A 26,108-nucleotide genomic window follows, 5' to 3' on the forward strand; every position below is an offset into this window, starting at 1 on the left:
CCCACCCCCCCCTCACACAGCGATCTCCCCCTCACACAGCGATCTCCCCCCACCCCCCCTCACACAGCGATCTCCCACCACCCCCCCTCACACAGCGATCTCCCCCCCACCCCCCCTCACACAGCGATCTCCCCCCACCCCCCCTCACACAGCGATCTCCCCCCCACCCCCCTCACACAGCGATTCCCCCCACCCCCCCCACACAGCGATCTCCCCCCACCCCCCCTCACACAGCGATCTCCCCCACCCCCCCTCACACAGCGATCTCCCCCCCACCCCCCCTCACACAGCGATCTCCCCCCACCCCCCCTCACACAGCGATCTCCCCCCACCCCCCCTCACACAGCGATCTCCCCCCACCCCCCCTCACACAGCGATCTCCCCCCCACCCCCCCTCACACAGCGATCTCCCCCCCACCCCCCCCACACAGCGATCTCCCCCCACCCCCCTCACACAGCGATCTCCCCCCACCCCCACACAGCGATCTCCCCCCACCCCCACACCAGCGATCTCCCCCCACCCCCCCCACACAGCGATCTCCCCCCACCCCCCTCACACAGCGATCTCCCCCCACCCCCCTCACACAGCGATCTCCCCCCACCCCCCTCACACAGCGATCTCTGCCCCCCCCCTCACACAGCGATCTCCCCCCACCCCCCTCACACAGCGATCTCCCCCCACCCCCCCTCACACAGCGATCTCCCCCCACCCCCCTCACACAGCGATCTCTGCCCCCCCCTCACACAGCGATCTCCCCCCACCCCCCTCACACAGCGATCTCCCCCCACCCCCCCTCACACAGCGATCTCCCCCCCCCCCCCTCACACAGCGATCTCCCCCTCACACAGCGATCTCCCCCCCACCCCCCTCACACAGCGGATCTCCCCACCCCCCTCACCCAGCGATCTCACCCCCCGCCCCCCCCCTCACACAGTGATCTCCCCCCCAACCCCCCCTCACACAGCGATCTCCCCCCCCCCCACACAGCGATCTCCCCCCACCCCCACACAGCGATCTCCCCCACCCCCCCCACACAGCGATCTCCCCCCACCCCCCCCACACAGCGATCTCCCCCCACCCCCCCTCACACAGCGATCTCCCCCCACCCCCCACACAGCGATCTCCCCCCCACCCCCCTCACACAGCGATCTCCCCCCACCCCCCTTCACACAGCGATCTCCCCCCCCACCCCCCCTCACACAGCGATCTCCCCCCACCCCCCCTCACACAGCGATCTCCCCCCACCCCCCCCACACAGCGATCTCCCCCCACCCCCCTCACACAGCGATCTCCCCCCACCCCCCTCACACAGCGATCTCCCCCCACCCCCCTCACACAGCGATCTCCCCCCCACCCCCCCTCACACAGCGATCTCCCCCCACCCCCCCTCACACAGCGATCTCCCCCACCCCCCTCACACAGCGATCTCCCCCCACCCCCCTCACACAGCGATCTCCCCCCCACCCCCCCTCACACAGCGATCTCCCCCCACCCCCCTCACACAGCGATCTCCCCCACCCCCCTCACACAGCGATCTCCCCCCACCCCCCCTCACACAGCGATCTCCCCCCACCCCCCCTCACACAGCGATCTCCCCCCACCCCCCCTCACACAGCGATCTCCCCCCACCCCCCTCACACAGCGATCTCCCCCCACCCCCCCTCACACAGCGATCTCCCCCCACCCCCCTCACACAGCGATCTCCCCCCACACCCCCCCTCACACAGCGATCTCCCCCCACCCCCCCTCACACAGCGATCTCCCCCCCACCCCCCCTCACACAGCGATCTCCCCCACCCCCCCTCACACAGCGATCTCCCCCCACCCCCCCCTCACACAGCGATCTCCCCCCACCCCCCCTCACACAGCGATCTCCCCCCCACCCCCCTCACACAGCGATCTCCCCCCACCCCCTCACACAGCGATCTCCCCCACCCCCCCCCCCCCTCACACAGCGATCTCCCCCCACCCCCCTCACACAGCGATCTCCCCCCACCCCCTCACACAGCGATCTCCCCCCACCCCCCTCACACAGCGATCTCCCCCCCACCCCCCACACAGCGATCTCCCCCCCCCCCTCACACAGCGATCTCCCCCCACCCCCCCCCTCACACAGCGTCTCCCCCCACCCCCCCCACACACTGATCTCCCCCCCACCCCCCTCACACAGCGATCTCCCCCCACCCCCTCTCACACAGCGATCTCCCCCCACCCCCCCTCACACAGCGATCTCCCCCCCACCCCCCCTCACACAGCGATCTCTCACCCCCCCCACCCCCCTCACACAGCGATCTCTCACCCCCCCCACACAGCGATCTCCCCCCACCCCCCCCCTCACACAGCGATCTCCCCCCCACCCCCCCCACACAGCGATCTCCCCCCCACCCCCCTCACACAGCGATCTCCCCCCCACCCCCTCTCACACAGCGATCTCCCCCCCACCCCCCTCACACAGCGATCTCCCCCCCACCCCCCCCTCACACAGCGATCTCCCCCCCACCCCCCCCACACAGCGATCTCCCCCCCACCCCCCTCACACAGCGATCTCCCCCCACCCCCCCCCTCACACAGCGATCTCCCCGCCCCCCCCTCTCCCACACACACACAGCGATGTCGTTTGCCCCCCCGAGTCCCGAATCCCGAATCGATCAGCCTCCTCTGCCTTACACTGCCCGCTGAACACCCGGAAACCGCGGGAACGCGCACCAACATCATTCCGGCGATTGAAAAGGCGCAGCCGCCGGAAGACCGCTAAGGATCGGGGCGATTTCAATGGAAAATCCAGCCTAAGGAATTTTGCCAGAACTGTACAAATCACTGAGTGGGCCTCACTGGAGGATTGTGGTCAATTCTGGGCCCTGCACTTTAGGAAGGATGTCACGGCCTTGGAGAGGGTGCAGGGGAGATTTACTAGAATGGTGCCAGGAATGAGGGACTTCAGTTTCGTGGAGAGACTGGAGAAGCTGGGATTGTTCTCCTTAAAGCAGAGAAGGTAAAGAGGAGATTTGATGGAGGTGTTTAAAATTCTGAAGAGGTTTGATAGAGTAGATTGGGAAAAACTGTTCCCAGGGGCAGCAGGGTCGGTAACCAGGGGGACACAGATTTAAGATCATTGGCAACCAGAGGGGAGGTGAGGAGAAATATTTTTACGCAGCGAGTTATGATGATCTGGAATGCACTGCCTGAGGGCAGTGGAAGCAGATTGGACATGAAAAGGTGGAAGAGTAGGGGAGTGGGATTAATGGGAGAGCTCTTTCAAAGAGCCGGCACAGGCACGATGGGTGGAATGGCCTCCTTCTGTGCTGTAAGTTTCTATGATTCTTCAAATAAAATCTTTAATCTTTGAGCAACAGCTATTAGCCCAAGTCTCGGGAGAAGCAGATTGTACGGACAGTAAGTTATGTGTATCACCGGCCGAAGGAAATCATTACAGGGTGTCAGTTGTCTTTTTAGAGTGGGCTAATTGTCTAACTGTAATTAGCTGTGTGGGTGAGAGGCTAAATAAAGTCAACCCAAAATTAGCCAAAGATTGACATATAATAGGTTTCCTGACAAACTGATATTCTGCGGTGAGTGTCTCACCTCCTGACTCCCCAAAGCCTTCCCACCATCTACAAGGAGTGTAATGGAATACTCTCCACTTGCCTGGATGAGTGCAGCTCCAACAACATTCAAGAAGCTTGACACCATCCAGGACAAAGCAGCCCATTGATCGGCACCCCATCCACCATTCACTCCCTCCATCACCGGCGCACCGTGGCTGCAGTGTATACCATCTACAAGATGCACTGCAGCAACTCGCCAAGGCTTCTTCGGCAGCATCTTTCAAACCCAGACAAGGGCAGCAGGCGCGTGGGAACACCATCACCTCCATGTGCCCCTCCAAGTCACACACCATCCTGATTTGGAATCATATTGCCATTCCGTCATCGTCGCTGGGTCAAAATCCTGGAACTCCCTCCCTAACAGCAATGTGGGAGTACCTTCACCACACGGACTGCAGCGGTTCAAGAAGGAGGCTCACCACCACCTTCTCAAGGGCCAATTAGGGATGGGCAGTAAATGCTGGCCTTGCCAGCGATACCCACATCCCATGAACGAATAAAAATAAATACATTAATAAATAAAATACAGAGCTCAGTACATATTTCTAGTTTGTTTTATTTTTATTGTGTACCAGGCTATCTGGAAGTCAATTCTGAGCAATGTTAGTGCCATTGAGGATTCCACAGATTTCTTCAAATCTGGAGCAGCTTCAATGGATGTGGTCAGGTAATTTTCTTTTTAAACTCAATGTGTGCGTTTGTGTGGAGTTATGTGTAGAACACAGTACTTCACCCTCTCACTGAGGTGCTGACGCAGGAAAACCCAATTCCATCTGCAAATTTCAGTGTGTTAACCACCTTTTGCTGATTCTGTATAAAAGATGATTGCAGCTCTTGTGATGTGATAGTGGTTTATAAGAAATCAGCATTAAATTTCAGCAAATACCTGAATTACGTTTTCAGCATAACATTGGCCCACGGGTGACTGATCCGATATCGGTGAGCTGTAGTGAATGATCACAAATGATCGGAATGTATTGAACATGTATCTCGAGTGATCATTTGTTCTCTCTACATAATAAAACGATCAGGAACATTCCATTTTAACATCTGTAATTATCCTGCAGGATGTTGTGTGCTCATGATGTTTGACTGTCCTAGTGAATCAGGAATGTAATGATTAGCTCGAAATTTGCTGACAAAGACTAATTGCATCTTGATCACTGTTTGATGACCTTTAATGGTCAAAATCTAGTTCTTATGAGAACACTTTTCTTTCTGAAGTACTGTATAAAATGAGCTGAGCATAATTAAAAACATGGGTGTCTGCCTAGGCTGGTTGAAGAAATCAAACAGAAATGCAGTGACCTGCAGCTGCAGAATGAAGATGTTTACATGGCAACAAAGTTTCAGGATTTCATCCAGATGGTTGTGAGAAAACTGAGAGGAGAGGATGAAGAGGAGGAGCTGGAGGTGGATTATGTAAGTACCACAATGTCTGTTCATTGATCAGTAGATGGGTCAGTGTCCCGGGCTCTAATATACAAAGTACTGAGGGAGACTTATCATTACATGTGTACAGGACAAACCTTTTCCAGTCAGCAGGTGACCGGAAGGATTCGTCTGTCTGCAGCTATTAGAATGAAGACATTTTTGAACCATTTTAAAGTTGCAGTTTTCATGGGGGACTGCGTTTTTGAAAGGCCTCTGAACGAGTTTCCAAACTGCTGCTTAGTTTGTTGATCATTTGTGATTGTACCCCAGAAATTCCAAAAGATAAGAGTCTTTCAAGGCAGTTCTGAGTAAAGGTCTTCATGATAACTGAAGATGTTTGGTTCTAATTTGAAGGTTACGATGGATGTAAATGACATGACTGTGAAAATGCCACACCAGTGCTTCATCGATGGCAGATTCACAAATTCAGAGGATGGAAAGACGTACAATACCATCAATCCCACCGATGGCTCCGTGAGTAAAAGACCTTTCAGTGAAGCTCATCCATATGACAAAATAAACGGGCATCTTTAGCTAGGACAGTGTTATTGTAATCTTTGTCCTATAGTGACAACCATATAACTAACATAAATGGTGATGTGAGTGATGTGTAATGGCCTGTAAATGTACAGAAATACCGACTGGGCTCGTGAGTTAGTAAATTCATTGGTCTGTTCGACAGGTGATCTGTGAGGTGTCATATTCATCGGTCGCTGATGTTGATAAAGCTGTGGCAGTAGCGAAAGATGCATTTGAAAATGGACAATGGGGAAAGATGAATGCAAGAGACAGAGGGAGATTATTGTACCAGTAAGTGCTTTTTGATACTCCAATTACAATAAGATGTGAGATGGTGCACTACTATTGTTCAAGTGCGATGTGATCGGGGCCCAGGAGAGGCGCGGGCCCAGGGGCAGTACAGGCCAGCCCACACTGCGATATGTGTGCACACTAAGTCCGTGCAGCAGAGCTGGTCTCCAGTCACCTTGGTTAATCCTTGCCACTGGACCAAGACCCAGCTCGGTTACGCCTGTGTGGTGGCTGCTGTCCAACGGCCACCACACGCTAAAAAAATAGATGCACAGGCATCTTCCACCCTTCAGGATGTAGTTCGGGATCCGGAATATCATTGTGAACTCATCCGCTTTCGGAGTGGAAGTAAGTCATCTTCGTTTCGAGGGACTGCCTATGATATGATGATTGAACAAGTTATTCGATTTGCTAACTATTTCATCAAGGTCTCACCCCTCACTTCAACAGCTGAGTATTACATAAGAACATAAGAAATCGGAGCAGGAATAAGCCATTTGGCCCCTCGAGCCTGCTCCACCATTCAATAAGATCATGGCTGATCTGATCATGGACTCAGGTCCACTTCCCTGCCCGCTCTCCATAACCCTTTATTCCCTTATCGCTCAAAAATCTGTTTATCTCTGCCTTAAATATATTCAATGAACCAGCTCTCTGGGGCAGAGAATTCCACAGATTTACAACCCTCAGAGAAGAAATTCTTCCTCATCTCAGTTTTAAATGGGCGGCCCCTTATTCTAAAACTATGCCCCCTAGTTATAGATTTTCCAATGAGTGGAAACAACCTCTCTGCATCTACCTTGTCGAGCCCCCTCATTATCTTATGTCTCAATAAGATCATCTCTCATTTTTCTGAATTCCAATGAGTATAGGCCCAACTTCCTCAACCTATTTCTCATAAGTCAAACCCTTCATCTCAGGAATCAACCGAGTGAACCTTCTCTGAACTGCCTCCAATGCAAATATATCCTTCCTTAAATAAGGAGACCAAAACTGTGTACAATATTCTAGGTGTGGCCTCACCATATCCTGTACAGTTGTAGCAGGACTTCTCTGCTTTTATACTCCATTCCCCTTGCAATAAAGGCCAATATTCCATTTGCCTTCTTGATCACTTGCTGTACCTGCATACTTACTTTTTGTGTTTCATGCACAAGGACCCCCAGGTCCCCTCTGTATTGCATCATGTAATTTTTCTCCATTTAAATAATTTGCTTTATTTTTTCTGCCAAGGTGGATAAACTCACACTTTCCCACATTATACTCCATCTGCCAAATTTTTGCCCACTCACTTAGCCTGTCTATATCCCTTTGCAGATTTTTTGTGTCCTCCTCGCAACTTGCTTTTCCACCCATCTTTGTATCATCAGAAAACTTGGCTACCTTACACTCGTTCCCTTCGTCCAAGTCATTAATATAGATTGTAAATAGTTGATGCCCCAACACTGATCCCTGCGGCACCCCACTAGTTACTGTTTGCCAACCGGAAAATGACCCATTTATCCCGACTCTCTGTTTTCTGTTAGTTAGCCAATCCTCTATCCATGCTAATATATTGCCTCCAAACCAGTGAACTTTCATCTTGTGCAGTAACCTTTTATGTGGCACCTTATCGAATGCCTTCTGGAAATCCAAATACACCACATCCACTGGTTCCCCCTTATCCACCCTGCTCATTACATCCTCAAAGCAAATGTGTCAAATGTAGTTTCCCTTTCATAAACCATGCTGACTCTGCTTGACTAAATTATGCTTTTCCAAAAATCCTGCTACTGCTTCCTTAATAATGGAAACCAGCATTTTCCCAACGACAGATGTTAGGCTAACTGCTCTATAGTTTCCTGCTTTCTGTCTGCCTCCTTTTCTAAATAGGGGCGTTACATTTGCGGTTTTCCAATTCGCTGGGACCGCCCCAGAATCCAGGGAATTTTGGTAGATTACAACCAATGCATTCACTATCTCTGCAGCCACTTCTTTTAAGACCATCAGGTCCAGGGGACTTGTCCACCTTTAGTCCCATGATTTTACCGAGTACTACTTCTTTAGTGATAGTGATTGTATTAAGTCCCTGTAGCCCCTTGATTATCCACTATTGGGATGTTTTTAGTGTCTTCCACCGTGAAGAACGATACAAAATATTTGTTCCAAGTCTTTTCTTTATTCCCCATTATTAATTCCCCAGTCTCATCCTCTAGGGGACCAACATTTACTTTAGCCGCTCTTTTTTCCTTTTTATATACCTGTAGAAACTCATACTATCTGTTTATATTTCTTGTTAGTTTACTTTCATAATCTATCTTCCCTCTTTTTTTTAGTCGTTCATTGTTGGTTTTTGAAAATTTTCCACTCCTCTGGTCTCCCACTCGTATTGGTCACATTGTATGCCTTTGTTTCCAGTTTGATACCATTCTTTATTTCCTTAGTTAGCCACGGATGGTTATCCCTTCTCTTACAGTCTTTCCTTCTCATTGGGATACATTTTTCTTGCGAGTTATATCTCCTTAAATGTCTGCCATTGCTCATCAACCGTCCCACACTTTAATCTATTTTCCCAGTCCACTTTAGCCAACTCTGCCCTCATACCTTTGTAGTCTCCTTTGTTTAAGCTTGGGATACTGGTTAGAGAACTAACTTTCTCACCCTCTAACTGAATTTGAAATTCAACCATGTTATGGTCACTCATTCCTAGAGGATCCTTTACTATGAGATCGTTTATTAATCCTGTCTCATTATACAGTAACCGATATACGATAGCCTGCTCTCTGGTTGGTTCCACAACGTACTGTTCAAGGAAACTATCCCGGGTACACACTATGAACTCCTCCTCTAGGCTACCCTAGCCAATTTGCTTTGTCCAATCAATTTGAAGATTAAAATTGTCCATGATTATTGCCGTTCCTTTTTTTTACAAGCCTCCTTTATTTCTTATTTATATTCCGTCCAACAGTGCAGCAACTGTTAGGGGCCTAGAGACTAGGCCCACCAGTGACTTTTTCCCCTTATTATTCCTTATCTCCACCCAAACTGATTCAACATCTTGATCTTCTGAGCCAATATCGTTTCTCTCTACTGCACTGATCTCATCCTTTATTAACACAGATACCCCACCTCCTTTTCCCTTCTGCCTATCTTTCCGAATTGTCAAATACCCCTGAATATTCAATTCCCAGCCTTGGTCACCTTGCAACCATGTCTCTGTAATGGTTATCAGATCATACCCATTTGTATTGATTTGTGCCGTCAACTCATCTATTTTGTTACGAATGCTACATGCATTCAGATAAAGAGCTTTTAATGTTTTTTTTTAACCACTTTTCCCTGCTTTAACCCCACTTTGTGATACACTCTGATGTTTATATATTCTGTCCCTTCCTGTCTAGCTCTGGTTTCCCTCACTGCTCTATTGCCTTCTCTTTGCTCTTTGACTTTTTAAATTTCCGCTCACCAGAACCCTGCCCCCCATTAATTAGTTTAAAGCCCTCTCTACAGTTATTTGATTGGCCAGGACCCTAGTCCCAGCATGGTTGAAGTGAAGTCCGTCCCATCAGAACAGCTCCCTCTTACCCCAGTACTGGTACTGTGCAAAACACGAGCAAACTGGATTGAGCTGCTGGTTAATCTACGTTTTCATGCGTTGTGCTTTGTCTGTTTAAAAACATGCTTGTAGATGTCAACTTTAAAATTCACACCCACCAAAACTGATGAAGACTGGTGGAATATGCTGTGTGTTGGTGCCCAGAGGTGCTCACAATCTGGGTGCATAGCAAGTACCCAGAGTAGGAGATCAGGGAAACTCGGGCACATGTTGTGCCATAATGCTTCAAATTTCTTGCTCTTTTACACCCATTTGTCAATCGCTGCCCGAAAACATCTCTGCTCCGCCCCCAAGGTGGAGTACCGCACAGTGAATTTCCTGCAATTGCACTGGATCGGAACGGATATAAAATAATGTACAGCACGATATGGAAACATAGACATAGAAAATAGGTGCAGGAGTAGGCCATTCGGCCCTTCGAGCCTGCACCGCCATTCAATGAGTTCATGGCTGACCATGCAACTTCAGTACCCCATTCCTGCTTTCTTGCCATACCCCTTGATCCCCCGAGTAGTAAGGACTACATCTAACTCCTTTTTGAATATATTTAGTGAATTGGCCTCAACAACTTTCTGTGGTAGAGAATTCCACAGGTTCACCACTCTCTGGGTGAAGAAGTTTCTCCTCATCTCGGTCCTAAATGGCTTAGCCCTTATCCTTCGACTGTGACCCCTTGTTCTGGACTTCCCCAACATTGGGAACATTCTTCCTGCATCTAACCTGTCTAAACCCGTCCAAATTTTAAACGTTTCTGTGAGATCCCCTCTCATTCTTCTGAACTCCAGTGAATACAAGCCCAGTTGATCCAGTCTTTCTTGATATGTCAGTCCCGCCATCCCGGGAATCAGTCTGGTGAACCTTCGCTGCACTCCCTCAATAGCAAGAATGTCCTTCTTCAAGTTAGGAGACCAAAACTGTACACAGTACCCCAGGTGTGGCCTCACCAAGGCCCTGTACAACTGTAGTAACACCTCCCTGCCCCTGTACTCAAATCCCCTCGCTATGAAGGCCAATATGCGTTTGCTTTCTTCACCGCCTGCTGCACCTGCATGCCAACCTTCAATGACTGATGTACCATGACACCCAGGTCTTGTTGCACCTCCCCTTTTCCTAATCTGTCACCATTCAGTTAATAGTCTGTCTCTCTGTTTTTACCACCAAAGTGGATATAGTCAGGGGTTTTATTTTTCTGGTGTTTTATTGCAATTTTTTGAGTGGTTGTTTTTTAATTCTCCTTTCTGAGACCCGCACAGTATTTTCTGTTTCTTGGAATGCATTTTCATGGTTTCAGTATGAGAGATATTCAAAATTGTAAAACTTCCACAATTGGATATTCTTAAACTTGCTGTGTCGAATGTGCATGAATGATAGTTAGATGCCTTGAAACTTCCATTTTCATACTTTAACAATGAATATACGGTGTGAGTTCAGCAGTTTCCCTGGGCTTTGATTGCTTACACACAGGATTACATCAGATATACGGCACAGAAACAGGTCATTCGGCCCAACTAGTCCATGCCAGCGTTTATGCTCCACTCGAGCCTCCTCCCGTCTTTCCCCATCTAACTCGATCAATATAACCCTCAAACAGGAAATTAGGGGTGAATGCAATAAAGGTGTAGCAGTTATAATGGGTGACTTTAATATGCACATAGATTGGGCTAGCCAAACTGGAAGCAATACAGTGGAGGAGGATTTCCTGGAGTGCATAAGGGATGGTTTTCTAGACCAATATGTTGAGGAACCAACTAGGGGGGAGGCCATCTTAGACTGGGTGTTGTGTAATGAGAGGATTAATTAGCAATCTCATTGTGTGAGGCCCCTTGGGGAAGAGTAACCATAATATGGTGGAATTCTGCATTAGGATGGAGAATGAAACAGTAAATTCAGAGACCATGGTCCAGAACTTAAAGAAGGGTAACTTTGAAGGTATGAGGCGTGAATTGGCTAGGATAGATTGGCGAATGATACTTAGGGGGTTGACTGTGGATGGGCAATGGCAGACATTTAGAGACCGCATGGATGAATTACAACAATTGTACATTCCTGTCTGGCGTAAAAATAAAAAAGGGAAGGTGGCTCAACCATGGCTATCTAGGGAAATCAGGGATAGTATTAAAGCCAAGGAAGTGGCATACAAATTGGCCAGAAATAGCAGCGAACCTGGGGACTGGGAGAAATTTAGAACTCAGCAGAGGAGGACAAAGGGTTTGATTAGGGCAGGGAAAATGGAGTACGAGAAGAAGCTTGCAGGGAACATTAAGGTGGATTGCAAAAGTTTCTATAGGTATGTAAAGAGAAAAAGGTTAGTAAAGACAAACGTAGGTCCCATGCAGTCAGAATCAGAGGAAGTCATAACGGGGAACAAAGAAATGGCAGACCAATTGAACAAGTACTTTGGTTCGGTATTCACTAAGGAGGATACAAACAACCTTCCGGATATAAAAGGGGTCAGAGGGTCTAGTAAGGAGGGGGAACTGAGGGAAATCTTTATTAGTCGGGAAATTGTGTTGGGGAAATTGATGGGATTGAAGGCCGATAAATCCCCAGGGCCTGATGGACTGCATCCCAGAGTACTTAAGGAGGTGGCCTTGGAAATAGCGGATGCATTGACAGTCATTTTCCAACATTCCATTGACTCTGGATCAGTTCCTATGGATTGGAGGGTAGCCAATGTAACCCCACTTTTTAAAAAAGGAGGGAGAGAGAAAACAGGGAATTATAGACCGATCAGCCTGACCTCAGTAGTGGGTAAAATGATGGAATCAATTATTAAGGATGTCATAGCAGTGCATCTGGAAAATGGTGACATGATAGGTCCAAGTCAGCATGGATTTGTGAAAGGGAAATCATGCTTGACAACTCTTCTGGAATTTTTTGAGGATGTTTCCAGTAAAGTGGACAAAGGAGAACCAGTTGATGTGGTATATTTGGACTTTCAGAAGGCTTTCGACAAGGTCCCACACAAGAGATTAATGTGCAAAGTTAAAGCACATGGGATTGGGGGTAGTGTGCTGACATGGATTGAGAACTGGTTGTCAGACAGGAAGCAAAGAGTAGGAGTAAACGGGTACTTTTCAGAATGGCAGGCAGTGATTAGTGGGGTGCCGCAAGGTTCTGTGCTGGGGCCCCAGCTGTTTACATTGTACATTAATGATTTAGACGAGGGGATTAAATGCAGTATCTCCAAATTTGCGGATGACACTAAGTTGGGTGGCAGTGTGAGCTGTGAGGAGGATGCTATTAGGCTGCAGAGTGACTTGGATAGGTTAGGTGAGTGGGCAAATGCATGGCAGATGAAGTATAATGTGGATAAATGTGAGGTTATCCACTTTTGTGGTAAAAACAGAGAGACAGACTACTATCTGAATGGTGACAGATTAGGAAAAGGGAAGGTGCAAAGAGACCTGGGTGTCATGGTACATCAGTCATTGAAGGTTAGCATGCAGGTACAGCAGGCGGTTAAGAAAGCAAATGGCATGTTGGCCTTCATAGCGAGGGGATTTGAATACAGGGGCAGGGAGGTGTTGCTACAGTTGTACAGGGCCTTGGTGAGGCCACACCTGGAGTATTGTGTACAGTTTTGGTCTCCTAACTTGAGGAAGGACATTCTTGCTATTGAGGGAGTGCAGCGAAGATTCACCAGACTGATTCCCGGGATGGCGGGACTGACCTATCAAGAAAGACTGGATCAACTGGGCTTGTATTCACTGGAGTTCAGAAGAATGAGAGGGGACCTCATAGAAACGTTTAAAATTCTGACGGGTTTAGACAGGTTAGATGCAGGAAGAATGTTCCCAATGTTGGGGAAGTCCAGAACCAGGGGTCACAGTCTGAGGATAAGGGGTAAGCCATTTAGGACCGAGATGAGGAGAAACTTCTTCACTCAGAGAGTGGTGAACCTGTGGAATTCTCTACCACAGAAAGTAGTTGAGGCCAATTCACTAAATATATTCAAAAGGGAGTTAGATGAAGTCCTTACTACTCGGGGGATCAAGGGTTATGGCGAGAAAGCAGGAAGGGGGTACTGAAGTTTCATGTTCAGCCATGAACTCATTGAATGGCGGTGCAGGCTAGAAGGGCTGAATGGCCTGCTCCTGCACCTATTTTCTATGTTTCTATGTTTCTATTCCCTTCTCCCTCATATGCTTGTCCAGCTTCCCCTTAAATGCATCGATACTATTTGCCTCAACCACTCCCTGTGGCAGCGAGTTCCACATTCTCACCACTCTCTGGGTAAAGAAGTTTTTTCTTAATTCCCCATTGGATTTCTTGGTGACTATCTTATATTGATGGCCTCTAATTATGATCTTCCCCACAAGTGGAAACACTCTCTCTATCCACTCTTATCAAAACCTTTTATCATTTTAAAGACCTCTATTAGATCACCCCTCAGCCGCCTTTTATCAAGAGAAAAGAGACCCATCCTTTCCTGATATGTATACCCTCGCATTTCTGGTATCATCCTTGTAAATCTCCTCTGCACCCTCTCCAGTGCCTCCATGCACTTTTTATAATATGGCGACCAGAACTGTACGCAGATTTTACATGATGATGAGATTGGCTAGAAATTTGGGCTTAAATTGATATCAGTAAAATGGGCGCTGAATGGGCAAAATTGCGGATGTAACTTCCTGATTACACCCCCACAGGAAATTGCAGCACATAATATTTAATAGTGGAAAGGGGTGACTGCTCACTGTCTGCACACCTGCAACCTTCTGAGGTATGTGGCCTCCTCCTATTCCTTATGTTCCTGAACTTACTTTGTCCAACTGTAGACTTGCCGATCTGATGGAAGAGCACCAGGAGGAACTAGCCACCATTGAGGCCATTGATTCGGGGGCTGTGTACACACTCGCTCTGAAGACACATGTTGGAATGTCCATTCAAACATTCAGATACTTTGCAGGATGGTGCGACAAGATTCAGGTACAAAATTAACAGGCCCCTTGGAGCATCCATTTGCTTATTATAAAAGAATGAAAACACTGAGTGCTAACTTTTTGTTAATTGCAGTAGTTCTACAGCTTGTTTCAAAACCATTCCATTTTTGTTAAAAAGTGGTCTGCCTTTTTGAACTAGTTTCTTTTATTAAAAAAAAATGTAGCTTGTTTCTTCTAAATTGGACCCATTGGTGCTCGGGAGAGCTGAAGATTTGTTTCTGGTCCTGTGTGGTAAAGACCATGAGCAGTGAGATTCCAGGACAGAGGATCAGGGTGTTTATGTTGTTCCTCTCTTGACTAAGCCACTGTCTCAACTATTTCACCTCTCCCGATCACACATTGATCACCACTTCTCATTGTGTTAACGCTTCGCTTAAAGAGCTTGAAATTTGACTTGCTTATTTTATAGTTTCCAAACTGAAATGTAATGTGAATAATTTTTGATGTCCTTTAGGGAACCACAATCCCCATTAACCAAGCACGTCCCAATCGTAATTTAACATTTACAAAGAAGGAGCCACTGGGGTAAGATGGCAGATTCATTTGTCAATTGTTTTGGTAAATATCCCAGAAATGCCAAGTACCTTTTAAGTAAGAATGTTTGATCTGAGCAGTGATGAGTTGTGTGTGACTGCTGATTATTGTTGTTTTCCAGTGTCTGTGCGATCATTATTCCCTGGAATTACCCACTCATGATGCTGGCGTGGAAGAGTGCAGCATGTCTGGCTGCCGGCAACACCTTGGTACTGAAACCAGCGCAGGTACTTGGCACAAACTCGTGTTAATAATAATCCCCAGACAGGGCAGCTTAGTGGTTTACTGTCCAGGCACTGCTTGTGTTGCTGTCTAACTAGCCCTCAAACATCAATATGATAACAGCTGGAAAAGCTCCATCTCCAAATGGAGGAGACCCTAAATTTCACCTTCCTAGTAACCCGGCAAACCCGCCGCTCACTGTCTGGCCAACTGCAGGAACCAGCCACTGGTTCAGTGAACTCAGCTTCTAAAGTCCGAAGTGCCATGTAAATTTCTAGACTCTCAGGGAAATAACCTCTGTCTTTTTGGAGAGGGGAAGAGAACACAGAAAAACACTGCATCTTTCTCTGTGTATGTTCAGTAATGATGAATTGTAGATGTCAAGAAGATGTTAAAAATCGAGCAGTAGCGAAACTATATCCTCGCCCTCTGTGCTCCTCCCCTCTCCCCTCTCCCTTCGCCACTCTCCGCACTCCCCGTCCTCTCCGCACTCCCCGCCCTCCTGTACAGCAAGAATGCTCAGCAAACCAATACAATAAGCTATTGGGGGTAATTTTAACCTAACACGCCCATCAGGAAACTGGGGATCGTGTGGAACGCCGGTTTTAACCCCACCCGATTTTGAAGTCAGTGGAGAGTGATATTGGGCAGGATGCAAAAGCGGTGTTCCAGCATCCTTGGGTTTCCCCCATCGAGGAACTGGGACACACTTCCCCCAGATTCCCCTGTGGTGACTGTACTTGTTTTTACTCCATCCCAGGTGACTCCGCTGACTGCGTTGAAGTTTGCTGAACTGGCAGCACGTGCTGGCTTGCCGAGAGGAGTCATCAATATTCTCCCTGGATCAGGTGAGCTGGCACTGTCCTTCAATCAAATCAGTAAGCTGGGAGTTATTGTAGCCCTACACGGTGAGGCACTGGTTCGTTCTTTCCATACCCTGCCCCCATGCTAAACTCTGCAGGAGATCAAGTGGAATTAAACACTTTCCCAGGGAAGGAAAGTCAGATGAGACTCCCAGTCAGTGCAAAGAAGGTCAGCAGATGCTGCCTGGAGTGTGGAGGCAGCAGGAAAATTACAACATTAAAGTTAGAATCAAGCTTGCCTTGGAGAGAAGGATATCCTTCGACCCTGTAAGGGGAGCTGTGTCTGACCTCTGCCAGTGCTGCTAACTGCTGTGGTACTGTGGTGACAATTCTCTCTCCGATTATACCTCACCCCTGGCTTCATAGGGCTGAGACCTAGACCTCAATGGGGAGCAAGCTGAAGCCTTGGCTCCTCTAGTCCATTGCCTCCCACACTCACATACAGCACCATCAAGCCCCTTGATCAATGCAACTGGTCAGTTCCTAAACTAACCATCACCATACCGATCTGTGCAGCTAATTGGTGCCAGTGTGATCCTGCAATTCAAACTGCAACCAATCAGAATGAAACTACCCAAAGTTGATATTGATGAGGTTATTGAACAGTTCTCAAACTACATTTACAGTCTGAGAATCCTAAGTGTTTTTTTAACCTTTGACATTATGACCCCAGGTGGCCTTGTAGGACAGCGGCTGTCTGAACACCCAGACATTCGCAAACTTGGGTTCACAGGATCCACTCCAATTGGAAAACAGATTATGAAAAGGTACGTTTAACAATTGGTCTTTAGGGATGCACGACATGAACCATATAAAACTCTCATTCCTTGCATGAAACATATTGGACCCAATGGAGCAGATTGTGAATTGTTTTGGATTTCTGGGATGAAGAGTGACTCCGATTCGACAGATTAAAGTTTGAAAATCTATGCCAGCTGTCTGAGCTTCTTTCCCAACAGATTTCTAGCCCAACCCAATGGATTTAGCCTTTTAAATCCTTATGTACTGGGCACTTTTGGGTTCTGCAACTTTATACCATTTGTGAGACATACAACAACTGTGCGTGTTTTTCAGTTGCCGATGCTGTTGATTTGGATCATTACCCTATTTCTGAATTAGTTTCAGCTTAGAACATGTCTCTGATACGTCCTTACTATACAGTATAAATGCACACGAGGCCCATGCTTGAGAGAAGGTCAGTCTGTGACCTGTCCTTTATTCCTTAACACTCAAGTGATGAAGGTGAGTGGAGCTTCCCCTTTTATACCTGAAGGTCCAGGTTAGGGATGTCTCCCACAAGTTCACCACCTAGTGGTCATTGTTCTAACAGTGTACCACTTAGGTCAGATTATACATGGGTTACAATGCTGGTTGAATACATGACATCACCTCCCCCCCAAAGTCTTGTTGGGATCACAGGTTGAGTCTCTCTGGTGGTTTACGCTCTCTTGTAGAGCGCCTGAGTTGGGGCTCCGGTTGTTGGGCGCTGGCCTGAGTGTCTGCTGTTTGCGGTGCCTCAGGCCTATCCGGACTGCCCACAGTGATTGGGCTCTCCTCCCTTTGGTTCCTGTGTTCGGTCACCTGTGGTGGAGTGAACTCTATATCGTGTTCTTCCTCTGCTTCTTCTATGGGATTGCTGAACCTCCTTTTTGTTTGATCCACGTGTTTGCGGCAGATTTGTCCATTGGTAAGTTTAACTACCAGAATTCTATTTCCCTCTTTGGCAATCACAGTGCCTGCGAGCCATTTAGGCCCTGCAGCGTAGTTGAGGACAAAAACAGGGTAATTTACATCAATACATCGCGCCCTCGCATTCCTGTCATGGTAGTCATATTGTGACTGGCGCCTGCTCTCGACAATTTCTTTCATGGTGGGGTGTATAAGGGATAACTGGGTTTTGAGCGTCCTTTTCATTAGCAGCTCTGCGGGTGGAACCCCTGTGAGCGAGTGTGGTCGGGATCTCTAGGCCAACAGGAAGCGTGATGAGCGGCTTTGTAGGGAACCCCCTTGGATTCTGAGCATCCCCTGTTTGATTATCTGCACTGCTCGTTCTGCCTGGCCGTTTGAGGCCAGCTTGAACGGTGCCGTTCTGATATGGTTAATTCCATTGCCTGTCATGAAGTCCTGGAATTCAGTGCTTGTGAAGCACGGGCCATTGTCGCTGACCAAGATGTCCGGTAGACCGTGGGCTGCGAACATTGCCTGTAGACTTTCTACCGTGGCAAAGGATGTGCTTGAATTTAAAATGTCACACTCGATCCATTTGGAGTAGGCGTCTACGACAACCAAAAACATTTTTCCCATGAAAGGACCTGTGTAGTCCACATGGATGCGTGACCAAGGCTTGGCAGGCCAGGGGCTAAGGGGGCTTCCCTGGGCGCATTGCCCAGCTGGGCACACGTTTTGCACCTGCGAACACAAAGTTCCAGATCTGCGTCTATCCCTGGCCACCAAATGTGTGACCTAGCAATTGCCTTCATCATGACAATGCCCGGGTGCTCATTGTGGAGTTCTCTGATGAACACCTCATCTGGGGCATGACTACGCGGTTTCCCCACAGTAGGCAATCAGCCTGAATCGAGAGTTCGTCCCTGCGCCTGTGTAATGGTTTAAATTCCTCAGGGCATGCCTGTACGTGGCTGCCCAGTCCCCATTCAGGACACATTTCTTGACTAGAGACAATAGCGGGTCTCTCTTTGTCCAGACTTTAATCTAACAGGCTGTCACAGGTGAGCCTTCGCTTCCGAAAGCTTCAACAGCCACGACCATCTCAGCAGCATGCTCGGTTGCCCCCTCGGTAGTGGCTAGTGGGAGCCTGCTGAGTGCATCGGCGCAGTTTTCGGTGCCCGGTCTGTGCCGAATTGTATAGTCATAGGCGGCTAACGTGAGTACCCACCTCTGTATGCGGGCCGATGCGTTTGCATTTATGGCCTTGTTGTCGGCCAAAAGGGACGTTAGGGGTTTGTGATCTATCTCCAGCTCAAATTTCCTGCCAAACAGGTACTGGTGCATTTTCTTTACCACATATACACATGCAAGCGCCTCCTTTTCTACCATCCCGTAGCCCCTTTCTGCCTGGGACAGACTTCTGGAGGCATAAGCTACCGGCTGTAACTGACCCTTGGCATCGACTGCTGCAACACACACCCGACCCCATAGGATGACGCATCGCACGTTAACACAAGTTTCTTACATGGGTCATATAGCGTTAACAGATTGTTGGAATATAACAAATTGCGTGCTCTATTAAAAGCCCTTTCCTGGCTGTCCCCCCAGACCCATTCGCGACCTTTGCATAGGAGCACGTGTAGCGGCTCTAGCAGCGTGCTCAATTTGGGAAGAAAGTTACCAAAATAGTTCAGGAGCCCCAGGAACGAACGCAGCTCCGTCGTGTTACGGGGTCTGGGTGCTCTCTGGATAGCTTCCGTCTTGGACGCAGTAGGGCTGATCCCGTCTGCTGCTACCCTCATCCCCAGGAATTCTACCTCTGGAGCTAGGAAGACGCACTTCACCTTTTTCAGTCGCAGCCCTACCCGGTCCAGTCTGCGTAGCACCTCCTCCAGGTTGTGGAGGTGTTCTTCAGCATCGTAACCTGTGATGAGGATGTCGTCCTGAAAAACCACCGTCCCTGGAATCGACTTGAGGAGGCTTTCCATATTTTGTTGGAAGATTGCGGCGGCCGAGCGAATCCCGAACGGACATCTGTTGTACTCAAACAACCCCTTGTGTGTCGTGATGGTGGTCAGCTTCTTCGACTCACTCGCCAGCTCCTGGGTCATGTAAGCTGAGGTCAGGTCCAATTTTGAAAAAAGTTTGCCACCGGATAGCGTCGCAAAGAGGTCCTCCGCTCTCGGTAGCGGGTACTGGTCTTGGAGTGACACCTGATTGATGGTGGCCTTGTAATCACCACATATCCTGACCGACCCATCCGCCTTGAGCACCTGCATAATCGGGCTCGCCCAGTCACTGAATTCGACTAGCGAGATGATGCCTTCCCTCAGCAGGCGGTCCAATTCGCCTTCTATCTTTTCCCGCATCACGTACGGCACCGCTCTGGCCTTGTGGTGTACTGGCCTGGCGTCTGGGTTTATGTGAATCACTACCTTGGCCCCCTTTGAAAGTGCCAATGCCGGTTTGAAATAATGAGTCAAATTTGTCCAGGATCTTTGAGCATGATATTCGCTCCACAGAGGAAATTGCATTGACATCGCCCCATTTCCAGTTCATGACAGCAAGCCAACTCCTCCCCAGCAGTACGGGACTGTCCCCCGGGACAACCCAGAGTGGCAACCTGTTCTCTGAATCTTTGTGGGTCATGACTACCGTGGCGCTGCCTAGCACCGGAATGACCTCCTTTGTGTATGTCCGTAGCTGTGCGTCAATCGCCGATAATTTTGGCCTCCTGGCCTTGAACTCCCACAACTTTTCAAACTGTTTGATACTCATCGGGGACTGGCTGGCCCCCGTGTCTAGCTCCATTGATACTGGGATGCCATTGAGGAGCACTTTCATCATTATCGGTGGTGTCCTGGTATATGAACTGTATATGTGCGCCACATGAACTTACTGAACTTCAGATTCCAGCGATTTCCCCCAACGTTCATTTCTGCAATTTCTGCAGGTATTTTGCTCATCTCTGCAACCTCCGGCTGAGTGTGTGCCTCCACGCCTCCAACATGAGCTGTTGTTGGAAACAAAAGGTCCCTTGCCAGTCGATCATCCCTGACTGCCCCTGTGATTGTCCTTGAGTGCGCCATTAACAGGTGTTGTTAGCCCCATTACTTGCCGCATTGTCCCTTGCAATGGCGTGAATCGCCGTTCAGCTTGCCATTGTCTCTGTCGAACTCCCCCTCTGGGTTCGACTACATGTTGGGGGCATGCCCGATTGCCCTTGTCTGCCTGGAGAACTGTGTGCTACTTTAACAATGTTGAATCTCTGTCCCAACCATTCCTTAACACAGTACCTCTCGTCTGTTCTGCTACTGGCCATGCCCGCGTGGTTTAAATCCCATCCTCGTCGCCATTGTTACGTCCTTACTATACAGTATAAATGCACACGAGGCCCATGCTTGAGAGAAGGTCAGTTTGTGACCTGTCCTTTATTCCTTAGCACTCAAGTGCTGGAAGTGGGTGGAGCTTCCCCTTTTATACCTGAAGGTCCAGGTTAGAGATGTCTCCCACAAGTTCACCACCTAGTGGTCATTGTTCTCACAGTGTACAACTTAGGTCAGATTATACATGGGTTACAATGCTGGTTGAATACATGACAGTCTCCTTCATTTGCAGCATCAAACACTGGTGCACTATTGGTTCACACAGATGTGTGAACAAGCACACCATTGGTTCTCTCAGATGTGTATGGGTGCACTATTGATTCACACAGATGTGTGAACAGGCACACCATTGGTTCTCTCAGATATGTATGGGTGCACGATTGGTTCATAGGTGCACTGTGTTCCTGTGTGAAAATATGTCCATGCAGAAATTTAAAAAATCCGAACTGCTCAAAATCTGAAATAAGAACAGGAAATGTCAGTGCAAAGACTGCAAACGATAAAGAATCTGTATCCAAAGCATCAACCTGCCTTCTGTTTTCAGATCTGACAGCCCTGCTGTATATTTTCAGCATTTTCTATTTTTACTATGAAAACAATTATAGACAGACCTGTTATATAGCTTCCCATCTTAATAGTGTGGGTCAGATTGAAACAGGAATCTGCTTTCTGATAGATCAGCTCCTGCAAACATAGATGGTTATTGGTGAAGAAAGTTGCACGAGTTTTGAACAGTTGGTAATAACTGATCTTTACCATGTGTTTACCAGCTGTGCTTTGAGTAATCTGAAGAAGGTGTCTCTGGAACTGGGTGGGAAATCGCCACTGATTATCTTCAACGACTGTGACCTTGACAAGGCTGTGAGAATGGTGAGTACAGCCCGAGTCCGCACAACTCTGCTCCCTTCGCCTTTCACACACAAGCACTGCTCCCAATTCTTGCTCACCGAATATGACAATTCTTTTAGTATAATGTCATTCTAATCCTTGCTCCCCTGCAGGGTATGGGAGCGGTATATTTCAATAAAGGGGAGAACTGCATTGCTGCTGGCCGTTTGTTTGTTGAAGAGTCTGTCCATGATGAATTTGTTCGACGAGTGGTAAGTCATGATGAAATCCTTCTCGTTTAGTGTTTTACAGCATAAGAGACAAAGAAGTGAGAGAAAATGCACAAGGTTTGTGTGTAGTAATCCTATATTATACCTCCATTCCTATCATTATCAGGTTGAGGAGGTTAAGAAGATGAAAATTGGTGATCCTTTGAACAGGTCAACAGATCATGGGCCACAAAACCACAAAGCTCATCTCGAAAAACTGCTTGAATATTGTGAAATCGGAGTGAAGGAAGGAGCAACACTTGTCTATGGGGGGAAATCCATCTCTCGGCCTGGTATGAAGTCCTTCACTTTAAAGAGCGAGTGCAAATTGTTTGCTCTTACATTTTCTTGTGATTCAGTTGAATAGTGCTCTCATTTCTCAAATTACATCCAAGGCAGAAGCAGAGGCTGATGTGGGAAAGATGGGAGGACGAATAGGAGCTAAAATGCAACAGAGTGAAGTGTGTGTACCTGCCAGCAAGGTTAATGGGGACTATTTAGTGCTAATGAGAAAGTTTGTAACACGGCTTGGTGTGAAATGGGTAGAGTGCTATTATGGAGACACTTTGGGCCCAAGTTTCCACACGATAAAAAACGGGCGCCCCTCTGAGCTGGGCGCCCGTTTTGCGCGCCTAAAACGGCGCCTAAAAAAAAACGCGCTATTCTCGAGCGCCCTGCAGCTCCTTGTCTGTTTGGCGCGGCGCCCAGGGGGTCGGAGCCTACACTCGCGCCGATTTTGTAAGTGGAAGGGGGCGGGTACCATTTAAATTAGTTTTTTTCCTGCCGGCAACGCTGCGCGTTGGAGCGTTCGCGCACGCGTAGTGTGAAGGAAACATTGGCACTCGGCCATTTTTGTAGTTCTTTGTAGCTGTTTAATTTTTGAACATTTTTTAATAAAAGCACATTGCCAACAGCACTGAGGCTTCTTGCAGCAGTGAGAAGGTGCAGGGAGCCTCAGAAAGTTGAGGCAGCCGTTTCCCTCCCCCCCCCCCCCCCGCCGTCGGGAACGAATGGAACGGCTCCCCCCCCCCCCCCCCCCCCCCCGCGGGAACGAACGGAATGGCTTCCCCCCCCCGCGGGAATGAACGGAATGGCTCCCTCCCCCCCTTCCCCCCGCGGGAACGAACGGAACGGCTCCTCCCCCCGCGGGAATGAACGGAATGGCTCCCTTCCCCCCGCGGGAACGAACGATGGCTGAAGCACTTTCACACAGGTAGGAAGATGGTTTATTTAATCTTTTCTTTGCTTATAAATGTTTATTCAGATTGGATTTATTTGTATAATATTTGTAGAAGTATAAATAAGGATTTATTATCGAATTTAATGACTTCCCTTCCCCCCCCCCACCTCGTTCTGGACGCCTAATTTGTAAACCTGCGCCTGATTTTTTAATGTGTAGAACAGGTTTTTTCAGTTCTACAAAAATCTTCACTTGCTCCATTCTAAGTTAGTTTGGAGTATGTTTTCACTGTGGAAACTTTCAAATCAGGCGTCAGTGGCCAGACACGCCCCCTTTTGAAGAAAAAATTCTGTTCCAAAGTGGAACTGTTCTACCTGCCTAGAACTGCAGAAAAAAAATGTGGAGAATTGCGATTTCTAAGATAGTCCGTTCTCCACCAGTTGCTCCTAAAAATCAGGCACAAATCATGTGGAAACTTGGGCCCAGAATTTGGGATAGTAATGGCTGATCAAGATACACAAAGGATACATGAAAACAGAATCTATGGGAATGAACAATGTTGTGAAAAGTTGATATTTTGATGAATTTACATTTTACTTCTGTCACTTTCTGAAATTATAAATCAAATGTTGGCAAATTGCGTTAGTGTGCAGATATTGGGGCTTGGTAAAAGAATCCCAACAGTGACCATCATCACTTTACCTAACCCAACATCACTGAGTTCAGGTTTCACAGTGAGTGAGTAGGTGGGAGCAGCAGGCTGGGTGATGCAGTCACCTGGGGAAAGGACAGGCGTTCAGATACAATCTATATTGTGCGACCATGAATGGAAGTCTGCTCTCAGATCTCAGCCTTGGCTCGGTGGCAGTCACTCTCGCCTCTAATTCTCATTATTGCCCTAGGTTTCTTCATGGAGCCAACCGTGTTCACTGATGTGGAGGATGACATGTTCATTGCCAAAGAGGAATCTTTTGGACCAGTGATGGTCATCTCTAAGTTCAAAGACGGGTGAGTTAGATGCTGAAATGCAGCTACTGACCTGCTGAGTGAGGAGGAAGAGGTTACGGACAGTACTGTACAATAAGTCAAGTGACTCTTCAATGTAATGCTACAGGCACCACGCACAGTGCACCATATGTTCTGTTCTCCCTCTGTTTTTATCAAGGGCTGTGCAGTGATCGATGAGGAAGGGCAGATTGTGGGAAAAGCCCCTGTTGGCTGCGTATCAGTCAGAAACAAGTTCAGAAAGAACTTGAGCAAGATTTCTCAGCCTATTGAGAGACTTTGTTTCAGATTTTATTCTAGAATCATAGAATAATGCAACACAGGAGAAGGCCATTCGGCCCATCGTGCTTGTGCCAGCTCTTTGAAAGAGCTAGCCGATTAGTCCCACTCCCTTTAGCACTGCAAATTTTTCCTTTTTGTGTATTTATCCCATTCCCGTTTGAAAGTTATTATTGAATGTGCCTCCACTGCCCTTTCAGGCAGCGTGTTCCCGATCACAGCAACTCACCGTGTCATTTTTTTCCGCCTTTGGTTCTGTTCCTAATCACCTTAAAATGGTGTCCTCTAGATACTGACCCTCCTGCCACTGGAAACTATTTATCTTTATTCATGATTTTGAACACCTCCATTAAATCTCCTCTTAACCTTCACTGCTCTAAGGAGAACAACCCCAGTTTCTCTAGTCTCTCTACATAACTGAATTCCGTCAGCCCTGGAACCATTCTCGTAAATCTCCTCTGCACCCTCTCCAGAACCTTGTCATCCTTCCTAAAGTGTGGTTCCCAGAATTAAACACACTACTCCAGTCGAGGCCTAGAAACATCGAAATCGACAGCACAGAAGGAGGCCATTTCTGGCCAGCAAAGAACCGCCAGCCCTCGGTCAGCAGCCCTGACGGTTACATATAAACCTATGAACAATGAATCATGGCGGACAGGTAAAGAGCATCTGGCCCAACCAGTCCGCCCCACACAACTGTGATACCGCATGTATCGCAACATTTATATACCTCAATGAGGTTTCCTCTCAATCTCCTATGTTCCATTGAGAACAAACCCAGCCTATCCAGTCTCTCCTCATGGCTAAGATTCTCCATTCCAGGCAGCATCCGAGTAAATCTCCTCTGCACCCTCTCTAGTGCAATCACATCCGTCCTATAATACAGTGGCCCAGCGGGAGGTTGGACAGGTGGCAGCAGTTTGGAGGCGGGAGTTTGTGGAGGCAGAGGCCTATAAAGGCCCAGTGGGAGGTTGGGGAGGCGGGAGTTCGTGGAGGCAGAGGCCTATAAAGGCCCAGCAGGAGGCAGGACAGGCGGCGGCAGTCGAGAGGCGGTAGTTCGTGGAGGCAGAGGCCAACAAAGGCCCAGCGGGAGGTCAGACAGGCGGCGGTAGTTCGTGGAGGCAGAGGCCTACAAAAGCCCAGCGGGAGGTCGGACAGGCGGCAGGAGTTCGTGGAGGCAGAGGCCTACAAAGGCCAGCTGGTGCAGCTGCAACGGGGTGAGATGGCAAAAAAGTAGAAGAAAGAAATCAAAAGGTGACTTCACAGCCAAGGGGGTAAGTGATTGATGCGTAGCTTTTCTTTTTTTTTCTTTATCAGTAAGTAACCTTTAGCATTGTTGTTGCCAAATTAAGTTTATTTAAGGGTTAAGTCATGGCTGGAGAGCTCGGACACGTGTTATGCTCCTCCTGTACTATGTGGGAAGTCAGGGACACTTCTGGTGTCCCTGACGACTACATGTGCGGGAAGTGTATCTGCCTCCAGC

At 48.3% G+C, this 26,108-nt stretch overlaps 1 protein-coding gene across 1 annotated transcript in view; it reads left to right on the forward strand.

Annotated features, from left to right (window-relative positions):
- Positions 1–26,108, forward strand: part of LOC139278114 (mitochondrial 10-formyltetrahydrofolate dehydrogenase-like) — a 99,526-nt gene that overhangs the window by 49,592 nt on the left and 23,826 nt on the right. The window contains exons 7-19 of the mRNA XM_070896771.1: positions 4,182–4,273; positions 4,881–5,028; positions 5,395–5,514; positions 5,723–5,850; positions 14,227–14,377; positions 14,846–14,916; positions 15,047–15,152; positions 15,908–15,995; positions 16,684–16,777; positions 21,835–21,934; positions 22,066–22,164; positions 22,289–22,454; positions 24,244–24,349. Coding sequence (XP_070752872.1) covers positions 4,182–4,273; positions 4,881–5,028; positions 5,395–5,514; positions 5,723–5,850; positions 14,227–14,377; positions 14,846–14,916; positions 15,047–15,152; positions 15,908–15,995; positions 16,684–16,777; positions 21,835–21,934; positions 22,066–22,164; positions 22,289–22,454; positions 24,244–24,349 — 1,469 coding nt within the window. The remainder of the gene's footprint in view (positions 1–4,181; positions 4,274–4,880; positions 5,029–5,394; positions 5,515–5,722; positions 5,851–14,226; positions 14,378–14,845; positions 14,917–15,046; positions 15,153–15,907; positions 15,996–16,683; positions 16,778–21,834; positions 21,935–22,065; positions 22,165–22,288; positions 22,455–24,243; positions 24,350–26,108) is intronic.

This window comes from Pristiophorus japonicus, chromosome 13 (assembly GCF_044704955.1).
Source record: "Pristiophorus japonicus isolate sPriJap1 chromosome 13, sPriJap1.hap1, whole genome shotgun sequence".
Taxonomy (NCBI): domain Eukaryota; kingdom Metazoa; phylum Chordata; class Chondrichthyes; family Pristiophoridae; genus Pristiophorus; species Pristiophorus japonicus.